This window comes from Danio rerio, chromosome 3 (genome assembly GCF_049306965.1).
Source record: "Danio rerio strain Tuebingen ecotype United States chromosome 3, GRCz12tu, whole genome shotgun sequence".
NCBI lineage: Eukaryota > Metazoa > Chordata > Actinopteri > Cypriniformes > Danionidae > Danio > Danio rerio.
The window spans coordinates 61,903,311-61,922,130 of record NC_133178.1 but is presented as its reverse complement, the minus strand read 5'-3'; the positions used below and the strand labels follow the sequence as shown (position 1 = coordinate 61,922,130).

Below are 18,820 nucleotides of genomic sequence, written 5' to 3'. Positions count from 1 at the left end.
ATGTCATAATTACAGGCAGGTGTGTTTGATATGGGTTGCAACTGAAATCTGCAGGAAGGTGGCTCTCCGGGAACAGGGTTGGCCACCCCTGCACTAGAGCACTCTACACCTCCGATCAATTCTTTCATATTCGCCAAAGAACATCCACCATCTCTGCATACACTCTTCAGTTCCTGACTTGGCAGAAACTGGCTGATGGAATGAAAAATCCCTACACAATCCCTACCATCAAGGTTTGAATCTAGAATTCCAATCTTCAGTATTCCGTAAACTTTATGTATCATACAGCTTATATCAGATAGTCTTCATCTCACACTAATATATGTCTGTCTTCTCTCATTATCTGAGGTTCATCTGGTAACTTCATCAACCAAGAAAACCTAAATCAACTCCAACTCAAAGCCATGAATACAAACTCCCTGCGAAAATAATTCAATTATCGGACACAAGATGGTAAATTATTGCTCGCAGCTAGTCGAAATAAGGTTTCTGATACTGGAGAGCTCCACCATTGATGACATCTTGGGAAGTCCTTGGTTGTCAAAAAATTCCCCAGTGTTCAGATGGCACCCTTCCTAATGTTGCTTCTACATTAATTGTAGGCCCTTAGTTCGCAAAATCCCCAGAAGTCCCATCTGGATACATGGAGTTCCAGAATGTATTCAGGCAGCAAACCAGCTTACCCCTTATCTGCCATAGGATCTCTTGCCTGGAACCAAATCCCCAAAGGACCATGTATCCCTTGTCCTTCCCTGAGGCAAGATGATAGTAGAATGCATGGAGCTTAATGCTTCATTGTAATATCAACCTTATTGGCTGCTTTGACCTTCTTTCTTGAGGGAAAAAAGGGATGGGGATCACGTCTGTGTATTGAATACTGAACCCTAAACTCTCAGAATTTCCTACTACTTTATCCTTTTACCGTGGTCACAGTTGCCTTAAAGGGCCATGAAACCCCCTCGTTTCAGCAGGGTGTTTTCACACCTCTACTTTGGAAAAAGTCAGAAAAGTGGGCGTGTCCAGCTCTGTTTAGGGGGGAGTGTCGGAGGAACTAAAGTGGGAGGGTGTGAGAGTGTCTATTTGGGCACGCGCGAGTTTCAGTCAAAATACTCACACACAGGAGAAAGTGATGGTGTTTATCCTACATGGACATCTGTAGTCGAATTATTTGCCAAATTATTAAATAGGGGACTTTAACTGCAGTTTGGCTCTTTCATTCAGGGAATTCATTCATGCCCCTCGTGACAAACGAGATATTTGATTCGAGGATCTGCTGTAAGCGTGTATTTTTCATGCAATTTTTGATACCGCACGGCGAATGAGAGAAAAAAAAACCTCAGCATTTTCCGGAAACTTAGATGCTCACGGCAGGTAGTGTCAGAAAGCCGCATGTGTTATTCCGGTCACAAAATGCGGTTAAAAACCCTACACGAGGTTAAAGTTTGGTTTGGGTCCTAACATGTTACGGTGCAATAGTTAACTTAGTTCCATACGAACAAACTGTATAAACAAAGAGCACTAGTCTCTCACTTACCAAATCTGTAGAGACAGGACAATCCCCAGCAACTAGAGCCGCGTCTTTATGAAGAGAATACTACAAGCGAATCCGATCTCAGCGTTTACAGATGAGAACAGCTCTCAGGTAAACAATGTTCCTCCTTAGACACGTAAGTTATTGTTGTCGAGCGTCGCGTACACTGTTAATCCACACGTGAGTCTGAGCTCTCACAGAGAGAAAAAGAAAACGAAACTTAACGGCAGCAAACTATAAAAGCAACACTTCACGCTTGTTTTGCTAACACAACGTGGCGTCTATGTTGTGTAAACACAGTAATGAATATTAATGAAGTTGCACAATAAAGCGCGCTGATTGGTTTGAACCAAGCCTTACTCATGCATTAATGCATCACACTGTAAGACGTAATAAGACTCACTCTGGCACAGACGCCCAGTCTGCACGCTGGAATACACGCTATTATCTCATAGCCGTGACGCAGCTTCAAAAATTCGTTTCAAACAGGAAGTACGAATTTGCTTGAAATAACGCAAAAACAACCAATTTACACTTTTTAGTGAAATATAGGTGTCCTAATAGTGTTTTTAGCAGTGTGGGACACATATACGACTGTCAACAGCTCAAAAAATGTGTTTTGGTGTTTCGTGACCCTTTAAACAAGTTCTTCAGCAGCTAAGAGGCTCAAATTGAGCATCTATGCCCACAAGGCTTTCAGTATGGCTATTATGCTCCATCATCCAGATTCTCAGCTCCCTCATAGTCGAGGTTGATGCTTTCACCACAGGATCAGGGTCAGGGTTGTGCTGTCTCAGTACCCCAACAAACTGTCCCCCAATGGAACAAAGTTGCAACATCTGTAATCGAGAACAGGACACCCATTCACTGTCATTGACAGTCACAATAATTGCAATATCGCATTGAGGTCAAGTTCTTGAAACCCCAACAGGCTGTTTGTGTCCTATTCTTTACCACGTTTTATTATGTCATCACTAACTGATTAGGATCCAAGAATTGCAATGCTGGTGCACTTTCCAGACTGTTGTCCAAAGATGATCCCAAAGAACCTGAATCCATTATCCAATGTACCCTTATTGCAAGTCCCATTCAACGGAGTATGCAGAAAGACATCTGTGCCACCACCCTCTTGGAACACTGCTCTGCCGGGATGCAGGAAAGGTACAACTTTTGTACCATCATCATAATGGCCAAACCTTCTGAGCTCAGTACACAGCAATCCAGGCTCTAGACATCAAGACATCAGACAGACCCTCTTGCTCCTTCAAGCACTGTACTGCTGGCCCAGAAATAGCCAGGATCAGGTACATCTGAAGTTACTAAACCTGCACCATGTCAAAACACCTTTATATTTGACTGTAAACTCATTCCCCTCCCTGTCCCACATTTGGTATTGACTTTGCAACTGACCTACACATTCGTCCAGTTTCGTGTTTCTCTCTTTAAAACCTCTCTCTCCGCCACACAAATCCCCAGAGCTAATACAAATGCCAGTACAAAAGAAACAAATTACTTTCATTTTTCTAGAAATGATGGCTTTAAAATGGGTGAATCCTACTGACTGATGTATAATATTTAACAAATATAGAGTTAATTTAATGCATGCATATAATTGAAAACTATAACATGCTTTGATGATTATTTTTTCAGTATATGAAAATGAACTCTGCAACATATATCTAGACATTTTTAGCCTACTGTACTTTTTGTTTGTTTGTTTTGTTTTTTACTCTACAGTTTCAACTTCATGGCTAACTTTGCTTTCTGTTTCCTTTCTTGCAATTCTGACTTCAATCCCCTGACTAAATCTCCTGACAATGATTATAACTCTGAGTTCGCTTGATGTCAGAATGTTTTTCATTTTAAAATGTATATAAGCAACACTAAGTCTCATTGGAAAGTGACTACAAGATATTGAACTTTTGTTTGCAGATTTCATTCTACAGTGATAATTTGGGATACTTAACCCAAAAATGAAAATTCTGCCAAAATTGATGCACTCTCCACTTGTTGCAAACCTTATTTGAGTTCCTTTCTTCTGCTGAACACAAAAGAATATACACAAATGGCTTGTCGTTGATCCCAGTTCAAAGAGCAACAAATAAAAACTTGACTTCTAGTTGATTATCTGAAAATGTTGCAGAAGGTTTCCCCCATGAATCATCCGTTGAACTGCATCCTAATCATCACAAATACTGCAGAAGACCTATAGAACCGACATGGACCCAAGATTCTCACAGAAATCAGTCAAGTTTGGTGAAGGAAAAATCATGGTTTGGGGTTATGTTCATCATGGGGCTTGCAAGAGATCTGAGGAGTAGATGGCACATCAACAGCCTGAGGTATCAAGACATTTGTGCTGCCCATTACATTACAAACCACACAAGAGCAAATTCTCCAGCAGGATAGCGCTCCTTCTTATACTTCAGCCTCCACATCAAAGCTCCTGAAAGCTAAGAAGGTCAAGGTGCTCCAGGATTGGCCAGCCCAGTCACTAGACATGAAGATTATTGAGCATGTCTGGGGTAAGATGAAGGAGGATTCCAAAGAATCTTGATGGAGCTCTGGGAGTCCTGCAAGAATGCTTTCTTTGCCATATCAGAACTTCATTAAGTTATTGGAGTCATTGCAGAGATGTATGGATGCAGTCCTCCAAGCTCATGGGAGTTATACACAATATTAATTATTTTCCCACTGCGCCATGACTTTATATTCCATACCAGGGATCACCAAACTTGTTCCTGGAAGGCCGGTGTCCTGCAGATTTTAGCTCCAACCCTAATCAAACACATTTGAACAAGCTAATGAAGGTCTTACTAGGTATACTTGAAACACCCAGGCAGGCATGTGTGTTGAGGCAAGTTGGAGCTAAACCCCGCAGGGCACCGGAGCTCAAGGAACGAGATTGTTGACCCCTGTTCTATACTGTACACTATTTCTGTTAAGTGAAAAGACTTTTGTCTAAGCAAAGTCGGACCTTACTGTCCTAATTAATTAAAATTCATTCATGATCATCTTTTATTTTGTTGAAATAAGCGTAATCTAGAGGCCTTTGCCTTTCATATAAACCACTTCTGATACCAAATGATCAACTAGAAGTCAAGTTATTATTTATTGTTCCCAAAACTTGGATAGGTGACTTTTGTCAGGTGGTGTATTTTGAAGAATGTTGGAAACTGGCAATCATTGACTTCAATAGTGTGTAAAACAATTACCATGGCTTGACAAATATTAAGCCAATGGTTACACACTGAAAAAAGTGTTGTATGCAGAACTGTTGCAATCATTTTTTTACTTGTGTGAATTTAAACAAACTAATTAAGTTTAATAATGTTCAACTTAATTAGTTTGTTTAAATTCAGCCTGGCGAGGCAGTGGCGCAGTAGGTAGTGCTGTTGCCTCACAGCAAGAAGGTCGCTGGGTCGCTGGTTCGAACCTTGGCTTAGTTGGTGTTTCTGTGTGGAGTTTGCATGTTCTCCCTGCCTTTGCGTGGGTTTCCTCTGGGTACTCTGGTTTCCCCCACAGTCCAAAGACATGTGGTACAGGTGAATTGGGTAGGCTAAATTGTTCGTAGTGTGTGTGTGTGGATGTTTCCTAGAGATGGGTTGCGGCTGGAAGGGCATCTGCTGCGTAAAAACTTGCTGGATAAGTTGGTGGTTCATTCCGCTGTGGCGACTGTGGATTAATAAAGGGACCAAGCTGACAAGAGAATGAATGAATGAATAAATTCAGCCCAAATAAATTGTTTACCACCACTTAACATAAAAAAATTTAGTAAACTCAAGGAATTTTCTTTGAATATTATTTTTCAGTGCAGGTTTCCAACATTCTTTAATAAATCATCTTTTGTGTTCAACGAAACTACAAAATAACTCAAACTGGATTGAAACAAGGGTGATGAATGATGACAGAATTTACATTTTTGTATAAACAATTCCTTTAACTTTACATTTTATAAATATTTATTTACAGATTACCTTCTCATCTGTGTGATATGGGTTCATTCAATGCCAACAATTTTGGAATACAGATTTATTTTTTGGCTTACGCAATACTCTAACTCTTATATAAATCATATACGACAGAAGTAAGCTGAAGTCCAACACCCAGGATTTACAGGGACTTACATATGAAGAAAGCAGTGAAGGTAAACAGCCAGGTTTGTTTAAATAAAGACTTGAGAACCTCCTTTCTTGCATAGCATAAAACTGTATTGTCTTTCGTAGAATTTAAGTCACTCAAACATTCTTTGTTTGAACCTGTAATTCAAGTTATCAAATATTTTCGCATGAAATGAAACGTAAGGTAGTCCTCAAATTTGATTGGACGGTGCTAGATCATGCATTGTGATGTTGCACACAATGCTTGACCTGATTCGGCGGATATTTAATAGAAAGGCAAGAGGTTTCGTGAGTCTTTCAGTGGGAACGTTCTTCTGTTGAGTCTCAAGCTAGAATGATCATGTATATTATATGGGCATTGCTGTTTATTCCTGTGTCGGCTCAGCAATGGACTCTGTTTGGTTAGTATATAAATGTTCATGAATGACTTGCATTACTGTATGCATGTGAACTTTTTATAGGCTATGCATATGGCATCTATTGTATTTAAATACATGCATAGTACAAAAGTGCTAATCTAGACTTCGTTTCACAAGTTTCTGTTTTGTTTACTGTGAGTTGAGCACATTTTGATCACCTGATTGAAGGAGTTTTTGGTTTGTGGCAGATGAGCAGGCAAAGCCTAAGCGGGAGGGCAGAGTAAGACTGGTTGGAGGTCTTTCCTCATCTGGCCGTGTGGAGGTCTACCATGATGGACAGTGGGGTACAGTCTGTGATGATGGATGGGATCTGGCTGAAGGGCAGGTGGTGTGTCGTCAGCTGGGTTTTCCTGGAGCCGTATCAGTTGCTTCTGGAGGGCAATATGGTGAAGGTACATGTACAGCCTGAGGAAGAGAATTTGAATCTTATATGTTGATGTTTCACACTGTGTTAAACTGCAATGCCATTTGGGTTGAAGTTCTCTGGGTTAAAGAAAGTGTTCAGTTTAGAAGTGGGGTTAGTGCTGGGGTTTTTAAGAAAACCCTGGGTATTAAGACGTGTGTTGACAGCCATTTTAACCCCTATTTTTAACCCTGGGTAAAGAAATGAGGATTAGTCCTGCTTTTTTACCCTGCGATATGAAACCATCAACATTGCACTGCCAAAGTTGTAGCCTACAGTGTGAAATGACACTGTGCTTAAAAAAAAAAAATTACAGTAAGACGCCTACAGATGATTGCATACATACAGCTGAAGTCAAAGTTATTAGCCCCCCTTTGAATTCTGAATTTTTCTTTTTTTAAATATTTCCCAAATGATTTTTAACAGATTTAGGAAATTTTCACAGTATGACTGATAATATTTTTTCTTCTGGAGAACGTCTTATTTGTTTTATTTGGACTAGAATAAAAGCAGTTTTTAATTTTTTAAACACCATTTTAAGGACAAAATTATTAGCCCCTTTAAGCTATGTTTTTGTTTGATAGTTTACAGAACAAGCCATCGTTATACTATAACTTGCCTAATTACCCTAACCTGCCTAGTTAACCTAGTTAAGCCTTTAAATGTCACTTTAGGCTTTATAGAAGTGTCTTGAAAAATATCTAGTCAAATATTATTTACTGTCATCATGGCATATCCACCTTAGATTTATTGGATTCAATGTGCGAAAAAATATATTGACCCAAAAATTTGTACCTCAATACATAAAATAAAACATACCACAGTAGGTTTCGTAAGGCTATTCAATGTACATAATAATTTTAAAGTTATTATATGTGACATTATCCATAAGTGAGGTTTATTTATAAACTAATTTCGAGAGGTCACATGCTTACGTACCCTTGGGGCTGGTCCCGCATCATCTAATTTATGATTCACCAATCAGACGATTCTTAAGTCACTATAAATGCGCCAAGTTCCATAACACAGCCATCTTCGTTCTGATGAATCCCCCCTTCCACCCCTACTCCTCCTCCTCCTTTCCTAGATGGGTGGCACGGTGGCCCAGTGGTTAGCTTTGTTGCCTCACAGCAAGAATGTCACTGATTCTAGTCCTTACCAAGCCAGTCGACATTTCTGTGTGGAGTTTATACATTCACCCTGTGCTCACGTGGGTTTCCCCTGGTTTCCTGCCACCATCCAAAAACATGCAACTTTCCTTAATTGATGATTAATTAATGCAAATCGCACCATAGACATGCTCCTAGTAAGTAGTTATCTCTTAAGAGCAATCACTATCTGTCCATTACCTAGGCAAGGCAAGGCAAGGCAAGTTTATTTATATAGCACATTTCATACACAGTGGCAATTCAAAGTGCTTTACATAAACAGGAATAAAAAAGACAAGTTTAGGAACATAAAATGCAGACAATAAAAATTATTAAAAACAGATAAAAACAAATTAAAATGAGTTAAAATAGGTTATAAAACCTACTACCTACTACAGCAGGAGAGTTCTCGAGATCTACCTGCTCTACGAGCTCGAACTCCCCTCTCGCCTTGCAAACAGGAGGGAGCCCCAGGCTCGAGGATCTTATGACCTCAGGGCTCTCTTCCGAGACAGCAAAAAAAAAAAAATGAGAGAAACCAGGCTCAGTTGTTCATGACCATTTCTCCTCTGGCCAAACTTCTTGTGAAGAGCTGCAGTCTAGGCGCTGGAGGCTGGAGAAACGCTGGATGTCCATCATGGAGAAGCTGCAGGTCTGAGTTGTTCACCGGCGGGTCTGGCTGGCCCATAAACTATAACAAAAAATGTTACAGGCTTCTCTTATAAAAACATAATTTAAAAAATTTATTTTCTGATCTTGTACAGCAGCGTTAGCATTAGCTATTAGCTGTAGCTCTGCCTTTAAGTATTTAAAGTTTTGTTTTAGACTGAAGACCTTGATGAACTGGTTAAGGTGTGTTGAAGCTCTGCAGGGCAATTAGCAAACCTCCAAGGAAAGGTTTGGACGCCTTGGGCTAAAGAGACACAGAATGTTAGACTTTATTTAAACCTGTTGCTTGCTACTTTTGTCAAATCAATGCCAAATACATTCATATGCAAATATGATATTGTTATTGAAGCATTTAAATTTTTGTTTTAGATGAAAGACCTTGATGAACTGGTTTAGGTGTGTTGGAGCTCTGCAGGGGAATGTGCAAACCTCTAAGAACTGGTTTGGACTTCTTTCGCTAACGAGACACACAATGTTAGAGCCTTTATTTAAACATGTTGCTTGCTGCTTTCGCCAAATCAAGGCCAAATACATTCATATGCAAATACCGTAAGATATTGTTATTCCAGGGTTTAGCAACTATACAGTGTTTCAACCATCACCAAGTTGTAAGAAAAATGAGAAGACAACAACAACAACAACAAACATAGTGAAAGTCAGTAGTGAAAGTATGCATGGACTTTAATTGTGGAATTGAAACTAACCTCAAACCAATGTAAAGGCAAGCAGCACAACTAGATATGATGGTATACTTGCACCTCTCACGCCAAATCTTTATACAGAATCTTCCTTGATAATCCTCGGGTGAAACAAAGCACCAACAACCATTTAAAACACATCCCACCTGTAAATGAAAAACAAATCAAACAAAAAACAAACACAGGCCCAGCATTCAATAGGACCTAACATTTTCAGCATGGATCAATGTGTCCCAACATTGGTCCCAACCCTGTTCCTGGAGACACCAACAGTACAAATTTGTATGACGGAATCAGATCCAATACGTAGTAGACATTGTTACGCTCTATTGGACCTGATTCCATCATACAAATTTTTACTGTTGGTGTCTCCAGGAACAGGGTTGGGACATAACTGTGATGGTTGGATTTAAGTTTGGGGAAGGTGTAGCAGTTAATAACTATGATGGTTGGGTTTAGGGTTGGGGTAGGTGTAGACGTCAATAACTAATGGTTAGATTTAGGTTTAGGGAAGGTTTTGTCATTATTAACTATGGTGGTTGGGTTTAGGGTTGGGGACAGTGTAGATGTGTAGTGTATATGTCCCCTTCTAGGAGTCTGTGGGGTGTGGGGGCTGTGGCGGAGTGACCTGAAGGGGTGCCTGGTCTGTCCTATGCACCGGGCAGATTGTTTAAAACACCTGAGGACTGGGGGAAGGGGGTGAAATTCTGGGAGTTTTCCGGGAGAAATGACAAAACAGGAAATGGGTCTGAAATACGGGAGACTCCCAGGAAAAATGGAAGTGTTGGCAGGTATGGTTGGGTGACATCAATAACTATGTTGGTTGGGTTTTAGGGTTGGGGTAGGTGTAGACATTAATAACTGTGATGGTTGCGTTTTTCGTTGGGGTTGGTGTAGACATTAATATATGATGGTTGGGATTAGGGTTGGGGAAGGTGTAGACGTTAATAACTGTGATGGTTGGGTTTAGGGTTGGGGAAGGTGTAGACGTTAATAACTGTGATGGTTGGGTTTAGGGTTGGGAAAGGTGTAGACATTAATAACTGTGATGGTTGGGTTTAGGGTTGGGGAAGGTGTAGACGTTAATAACTGTGATGGTTGGGTTTTGGGTTGGGGAAGGTGTAGACGTTAATAACTGTGATGGTTGGGATTAGGGTTGGGGAAGGTGTAGACGTTAATAACTGTGATGGTTGGGTTTAGGGTTGGGGTAGGTGTAGACATTAATAACTGTGATGGTTGGGTTTAGGGTTGGGGAAGGTGTAGACGTTAATAACTGTGATGGTTGGGTTTAGGGTTGGGGAAGGTGTAGACATTTATAACTGTGATGGTTGGGTTTTGGGTTGGGGAAGGTGTAGACGTTAATAACTGTGATGGTTGGGATTAGGGTTGGGGAAGGTGTAAACGTTAATAACTGTGATGGTTGGGATTAGGGTTGGGGAAGGTGTAGACGTTAATAACTGTGATGGTTGGGTTTAGGGTTGGGGAAGGTGTAGACGTTAATAACTGTGATGGTTGGGATTAGGGTTGGGGAAGGTGTAGACATTAATAACTGATGGTTGGGTTTAGGGTTGGGGAAGGTGTAGACATTTATAACTGTGATGGTTGTGTTTAGGGTTGGGGAAGGTGTAGACATTAATAACTGTGATGGTTAGGTTTAGGGTTGGGGAAGGTGTAGACATTAATAACTGTGATGGTTGGGTTTAGGGTTGGGGAAGGTGTAGACGTTAATAACTGTGATGGTTGGGTTTAGGGTTGGGGAAGGTGTAGACGTTAATAACTGTGATGGTTGGGTTTAGGGTTGGGGAAGGTGTAGACGTTAATAACTGTGATGGTTGGGTTTAGGGTTGGGGAAGGTGTAGACGTTAATAACTGTGATGGTTGGGTTTAGGGTTGGGGAAGGTGTAGACATTAATAACTGTGATGGTTGGGTTTAGGGTTGAGGAAGGTGTAGACGTTAATAACTGTGATGGTTGGGTTTAGGGTTGGGGAAGGTGTAGACAATAATAACTGTGATGGTTGGGTTTAGGGTTGGGGTAGGTGTAGACATTAATAACTGTGATGGTTGGGTTTAGGGTTGGGGTAGGTGTAGACATTAATAACTGTGATGGTTGGGTTTAGGGTTGGGGAAGGTGTAGACGTTAATAACTGTGATGGTTGGGTTTAGGGTTGGGGAAGGTGTAGACGTTAATAACTGTGATGGTTGGGTTTAGGGTTGGGGAAGGTGTAGACGTTAATAACTGTGATGGTTGGGTTTAGGGTTGGGGAAGGTGTAGACGTTAATAACTGTGATGGTTGGGTTTAGGGTTGGGGTAGGTGTAAACGTTAATAACTGTGATGGTTGGGTTTAGGGTTGGGGAAGGTGTAGACGTTAATAACTGTGATGGTTGGGTTTAGGGTTGGGGAAGGTGTAGACGTTAATAACTATGATGGTTGGGTTTAAGTTTGGGGAAGGTGTAGACGTTAATAACTATGATGGTTGGGTTAAGGTTTGGGGAAGGTGTAGACGTTAATAACTATGTTGGTTGGGTTTTAGGGTTGGGGTAGGTGTAGACATTAATAACTGTTATGGTTGCGTTTATGGTTGGGGTAGGTGTAGATGTTAACACCGCACAATGTAATTGGTCATTTAATCATTTATAATAATAATTCTCATTTCTAGAAACAACTGCTTGCACATGCATGTTCACTATGTATTGGACCTGATGTGTTACATCATCGTGCTAAAGGCTGCAGTGAGGACATACTCCAAGGAACAGGGTTGGGAAACAGTGGCATAGATTTTCAGTTGCTAACCTTGAATAAGTTTTGTGCTGGCCAAGTTAAGACAACATACAAATGACTGTGGCTCAGCTAACTATTGTGAATACAGCATGTTTATGTTTTATTGTATTTTTAGGGTCTGGTCCAATCTGGCTGGATGATATGAACTGTAAAGGCTCAGAGAGCATATTGTCTGAATGCTGCTTTAAAGGCTGGGGTGTCAATGACTGCACACATCAAGAGGACGCTGGAGTGGTTTGTGACACTGGTAAGACACCTACTGGATCATAAAGAAATCGCATGCTTTTTTTGTAAGAAAGGGTTAAGCCTAGTGGTACTGTTTTCTGGCTGTATTTGTTAGTAATTTGCAATATTTATTTAAGCACTAGCCTATGCCATATTTCTCAGTTAAAGAAAATTGAATAAGTGTGCCCCATCCATGGCTAAATCATATCTGTCTTCCACTAGTGGGCGCTGTTACATGCAAATTTATAAGAATTCACAATAATGAATCTTCATGAAATCCATGTTCATCTATAGACACATCAACGTTTCAAATCTTCTGAGAAGTCTAATATTTCATAGCATTAACAGATTCCCTTTTATCCAATGTCACATATTTCTTCCCACAGAATTATTCCAGCATATTTGTTATTAAAATACCACTTTCTGTAGCCATTACCTTTTTCTAATCTTTCATCCCAGGCACAGTCTCAATTATTAAATGTATAGCATCAGCAATGTGGCTGCTCTCTGGTTTGTCCGCCTATTGGATACCTACAGCACAATGCACCTCCATCTGCCCTGCTACTGCACACCTGACATACACTAGCTCCTCTTTCAAAACAGCAATCTGTTGAATCGGCAGTCATTACTCTCGGTTTTTCTCTTTCTGCCTCATCAATGTAATAAACAAACTGATTAGCTCTATTGGAGTTTCTATAAGTACTTCCAACTTTCAGGCCCTTTTTTCTCGTCCATAGAGCAAATGCAAACTGACTAATGTTAGCGTAACCTAGGTTTTACACAACTAAACAAAAATTCTTCAATAATTTCTCTCACATCCACATGTTTTTTGATCCATTTTGTTTACTTTTCAGGTACAAACGCAACCAACATCCGTCAGATCTCTGTGGATAACAGTCTGGGATTGTCAGATGATCTCGGTTTCCTGTTTGACAGTGAAGACGGTTGTGATTTCATCATTGCTGTACAAGATCTTAGTGAAGAAGCTGAATTGACTCTTTGTGTGCACCGTGTGATCCTCATGATGTATCCCGAGCTAAACATAACAAATGACACCAGAAACCTTACAGTTGATGTCAGCCAGACTTGTCAGTCCCATGTCTCTGCTTTGATCAGGTAAGTCTCTAAAATCGGTTATGCACATACAATAATGGGATAAACTAGAAAGTCTGATGTGTCTCTAGTCAAAAATAAAACAAAACACATTGGTATATTCAAATGTTACAGAGAAATGTCTTATTCATGATTGCATTCATATTATATGACCAGTGAGAGCAAGAAGACTTTAAATTGGAAGCTGATTCAAAGTTCTCTTGAAGAATTATAGAAATGTAGCAGTCTGAATAAGTGTGAAGTGATACAGACAAAATAACTAATAATTTACAAATGATTGGTATTTTTATTCACTCAGTGCAACACATGGCTATGGTGCTGCACCACCACCTCTGCACCACCAGAGGGAACTGTCACACATTTAGATTCCATAAACCTGCACAGCCTTATATGTACCTTCACTATTAGAATGTTCCATTCAGAAGAGATCATCCCTATGCCTTACTCCCTTCTAAGGGTTTTCCCTTTAGAGTAACAGCTTTAAATGGATTAGAGCAGGGGTGGCCAACCCTGTTCCTGGAGAGCCACCATCCTGAAGATTTCAGTTGCAACCCATATCAAACACACCTGAACCAATTAATTAGGACCTGAACACCACGTGGTAATTACAGGCAGGTGTGTTTGATATGGGTTGCAACTGAAATCTGCAGGAAGGTGGCTCTCCAGGAACAGGGTTGGCCACCCCTGAATTAAAGCATATCAATGAGCCCTTCTAAATGGAACATGCTGTTCAACATCCCTGCATAAGGGATCATGGAGGCCTGAAGTGTCCAATTGTACCCTTTCGAAATCTTTCATTTGCAATAACTTTTCCTAGTTGCCCATTTTGAGCACTTTGGTTTGAATTGACACTTTAATATGGTTGTCACTTCCAAGTGCCCTTCGGCAGGCAATATATCACATTTGGAAAGCACTGCATATTGCTGCACTCACTTTGCTTGTTACCTTTGCGTTGTTTGAAACCCATGATTGAGTATGTACTGTACTTCCGTGTTGCATGCTACCTGTTCCAATCTCTAGATTGTTTCCCCTCAACACTGCACTTGCACTGCAAGTCTCTACAGTCAGTCACCTGCTTCAACACATTAGCTTATTAGCAAAGACTCAGGACTCGAGAAATAGTTGTGTGAGATGGAAACATGCTAAATGTGCACTGTTGGAGGGGGGCTCCAGAAATGCAGTAAGGAACCACTGGTTTACCTTAGCCATGATTGCTTTCTGCCCACCTTATCTCTTAAGTCTCCTTAAGTTTCCTGTTTACCATCCCCGCTGAAAAATCCAGCTTAAACCAGCCTTGGCTGGTTGGCTGGTTTTAGCTTGTCGACCAGGCTGGTTTTAGAGTGGTTTTGGCCATTTTCAGGCTGGTTTCCAGCCATTTCCAACCTGGTCTTAGCTATAGTCAGGCTGGACAATGACTAGCTAAATCCAGCTAAAACCTGCTTGACTAGCCTGGTTTAAGCTGGACATAGCTGGTTTTGGCTGGGCTCCCAGCCTGGCTACGTTGGCCAAGCTGGTTTTAGCTGGTCATCTCCCAGCCTAACTAGCTAAGACCAGGCTGGAAATGACTGGAAACCCCTCTAAAACCAGCCTGGTTTGCCAGCTAAAACCAGCCTAGGCTGGTTAAAGCTGTTTTTTTCAGTAGGGTTATCACAACCAACTGTCCTGACCATGTCTCCATTTGCGCCTGTGTTTTGTCTTTGCAAGCCGTTGTACTTGTTATTGACCCTGTACTGCCTAGTGGTTCTAAAATAAATGTAGGGGCTGTCTAATGGAAATGGAGCCAGTAGTGGTGAAGAGCTGCAATCTGTAGGCTAAAGAGACTGAGGCAGAGGCAGGAAGCTGGAGTGACTAAGGACCACGGTGGAGCCGAGGAGGAGACCAAAGAAGCCAGAATGATGAAGTGACAAGCCACAGCTGGAAAAGCCCAGAGGAGGAGTCATGTGGACAACTGACCAAATGTTAAGCTGGAGGGAAGCCTGTTGGGGCTGATGGCCACCTTTTCCACAAGAGAGAATAGAGCCCATTTAAAGCTGATGGCCAGAGGTGCAGTCTTACAATCTGGAAAATCTGGAATATACTTTCCTAGAATATTCCTTACCACCAGGTGCAGTCGGCTGAGGGTGAGATGAGGGTCTTGCAGGGCAAGTGGAAACCTAGCTGGAAGATGTCTAGAGAGAAGGCAGGAGAAGGAGGAAGGACAAGTCCCTGATTTAACTGGATGAACAGCTGAGCAGGATCTATGATTCCCCTGAAGACAAAAGAGAGCTGGGCAGGATCTGGGCGTGGATGAGAGATTTTAAAAATCCTCTCCATTAGCACAGTCAAAGTTTAGCAGTAGCTCACCCTTGGTATATAGGAGTACTTGCAGGGCTTACCTTCCTACACATGAACTTTATGATCACTGCCTCTATGATACACAATGTTGCTTCTCACCCACCAGGTCAGACATCAACTGAGATTCTATCTCTGGGTTGTTGGCATAGTTAGTTTCTTCAATGCACACTGGTGTGATCCTCAAGGTGGCCTTTGGCAGTTGCTTCATGCACAATTTTGGCTGGCTGGGCTCTGGGTCTGAAGAAAGACAGGAGAGTTGGACAGTTCTTCAGCACCTACTCTTCAAACTTGGTGAAGCTGCCTTGAGAAATAGATGCAGACAAGCTTGCCAAATGTTCAGGAAGATGGTGAGATCACCCGATGCAGAAATTTCTGACAAAGGAGTTGAACATTGTGGATATCTATAGGGAAGAGAAGTTGAAATCAAAACTAAGACAAATAAAAATGGATCTTTTCAGCGTGGGCTTCTGTTACAGAATGTGTTCAGGAACTATAGTGTCAGGGTTTTGTCATTTAATGATTTTTTTTGCCATGTAATGGTTTTGTGTTGCCACTAGAGGTCCTCATTAAGTTCAATAACTTGTCATTGTTTTGTTTAGGTGTGTATATCTAGGTAGACCAATTTACTTTGCCTCTTTGCTTGGTTATTGCTGATCCTAGCCAGTGGTTGCTGTAAGTTTGCCTTGAATTATAACAAGGATTCCCTTCTGATGTTTTTGATGTTTATCATCTTGTGATTGTTTTGCTTTTTAAATATTTTCTGCCTGAGATTTTTCACCTGTTGTCATTTTGTACATTTTGGAAATTTGGATATTTTTTGTTTTTCTAATCCATCTTTTGACAATGTTTTGAGCTTTTTTTTTAATAAACACTGAAGAACCAAGTAGGTTCTCACTGTTGAGTTCATAGACCTCCTGTAACTCAGTGGTGGAATATTAAGACTATTACGGGAAACCGGGTTCTAATCCTGGCTCTGACACACAGATGATGAGGATAATACAATAAGGTGTTTATTGTAGCAAACAGGTAATCCTAAGACTAAAGCCTGGTTTATATTTCTGCCTCAAGTGACCTGAGAAATGTGCATTTATACTTCTGCACTGTCTTTGTTGGTCTGCATTAACACTTCCGAAACGCTAGTTGGCAGTGAGGTGTTAATGTTCCTCTGTGTCGAGTTTCTTCACTGGTGTTTTGTTCTTTCTGAACGCTTCCTGAATGTACAAGTGGCTCAAACTCGCTCATTTTGAGGCAGGAACCGGCAGACGTGGAACAACTATGAGGTAAACACAAAACAAAACTTTCCATTCGGAGCTCCTCCACGGGACTCCATACTTGTAAACAATTGCTCCATTGGGCTCGCGCCCCTCGAACAGCTCTCGGTCCAGCCCAGACTCGTCAGCCCTACCAAGCCGACCAATCACAGAGCTTGCGCTTTGCGTCGTTGTGGTGTGTAGTTAAATTTTTTGAGAGATGCACGTCAGCGACGCCGATGGCAATGGCGTAGGGTTATGCGTCACCGAATAGGCTGCGCCGTAGCATACGTGTGCGCTTGACGCAGAAGTATAAATCAACCCTAAGCAGGGAAACATACACAACACTGAAATGAAACAGAATAGAAACAGAGGAAACGGAAGAAATCAAATACAGAAAAAAAATGATTGACTAAACCAAGACAAGCGTGGATCTAATTGATTAACCAATTAAATAACGATGGTGGTAAACAGATCAAAAAGAAACTAATCCGGCCAGACATGTGACCTGATGAGGTTGAAACATCCTTAAAGAAGTTTTGTTTTGCATATTATTCCACTGATTGTCAGAATGATATCATGACACATTACGCAGAAGCTAATTATATCTTTTTTACCTCAGGTATTTGTACACCCATCAGATTGATGTCTCCGCAACATCCGCTCAGTGTCTCCATCAGCTGGCGTTCATCTTTGGAGTGAAGAAGCTCATGGAGGATGTTGGCAGGGTCTTCACTGCACTCATTCCTGAAGACAACACCTTCCAGACGCAGGTGTCAATGTACGAGTATGGCGTGCGCACAGGTGACCTTGTCCTCCAGGAGAACGTTCTCCAGTATCTTTCCTGGAACTGCGAGTTCCTCATAAGCTCTCCAGTGTGGAGCACCGTCTCGTTTGAGATGATGGATGCTCTGCTGCAGCGCTCAGACCTGATTGTGAAGGACGAAGCTGTTCTTCTTGAAGCTCTGGAGAGATGGATCCAAGACAAAGGTGACCAGATTAGTTCAGATAAACAGGTCAGCCTCCTGAGTCACATCCGCTTCCTCTTAATCCCAGTGGATAAACTCTATGACATGCAATTTTCCTCAAGTGCTCTCTATCAGAATAACGAGAAACTGTATCTGACTGGACTGCTCAGAGGATTTGAGTTCAATGCTCTACCCTTCTCTAAGATCAGGAATCAAATAGATAACGCAAGCAGTGAGTATCTACCCAGAATCTACACTGGAGATGAGTGGAGTGTATTTATCAATGACACAACTGTCAGTAGCCCGTATTATAATTATAATTACTATGGCCAAAGCAACAGAATCCAGACCTTTTTCACTTCTGCACACCCTAGTGCTCTTTACAAAGATCAGAAGGTCCAGTGGCAAGCCCAAGTTTTTCTTACTCTCCAGGAATGCTCTAACTATGGTGTTTCATGTAATACTTTGCCTGTTGCACGTTTTTATGGATATAGCAATCAGTACAGTTACTCCAACATCATTAGCTACAACAACAGGTTAATTCTTACCTGTAAAAATCAGAACAATGTCTTCCATGTGCAAGAATTCAAAAACGACGTGGTAGTGGTTCCAACTAACAGCAGCATGGTTCTGCCGAACCCCTGTCCAGATGACTACAACTTCAGATTTGTCGTGCGTCCACAGTACATCTGACTACTGTCAACTTCATATAATTTTTTTCTGGTGTTTTAATTAATTTTTTATTTTTGTTTTTTCAAATTAAAATCATGATTAATCTTCATACCGTGCACTGTAAGATAATGATCATTTTACTAATATGAGAAGGGTTAATATGTAATCATTTAGATTATGTCATGTAATAATTCAATATTTAGCCATAAATAATGTTTGGTTGTTTAATGATGCACTTAAAAGTAATAAAAATGATAATAGAAAATATGTGGTATATCCTGCTATTCTGTTGTCTGTTTGATAAGTGTTAGATCTGATACAACCCAGTCACCTTTATCCCTTTTGCTCGCTGCAAAAGTTAGGACTTACTCAACTTTTCAAGCTCTGACGGAAGCGTCAGCCAATCCGATCGCTGTATGCAAATACACCAGCTCAGACAGTGGCCTATTGCTAACTATTTTCATTGGCTGACGCTGCTGTGACGATTG

At 41.0% G+C, this 18,820-nt stretch overlaps 1 protein-coding gene across 5 annotated transcripts; it reads left to right on the top strand.

The window, feature by feature from the left end:
• The first annotated feature begins 666 nt into the window (after nt 1-666).
• Nucleotides 667-18,599, top strand: lgals3bp.3 (galectin 3 binding protein, tandem duplicate 3). 5 transcript variants are annotated; one of them, XM_073943514.1, is made up of 6 exons: nt 1,045-2,835; nt 5,617-5,690; nt 6,260-6,463; nt 11,886-12,017; nt 12,850-13,111; nt 17,315-18,599. In XM_073943514.1, the coding sequence occupies exons 4-6, from the start codon at nt 11,912-11,914 to the stop codon at nt 18,351-18,353; spliced, it is 1,407 nt and encodes a 468-aa protein (XP_073799615.1). In that variant the 5' UTR covers nt 1,045-2,835; nt 5,617-5,690; nt 6,260-6,463; nt 11,886-11,911; the 3' UTR covers nt 18,354-18,599.
• Nucleotides 18,600-18,820: the final 221 nt, after the last annotated feature.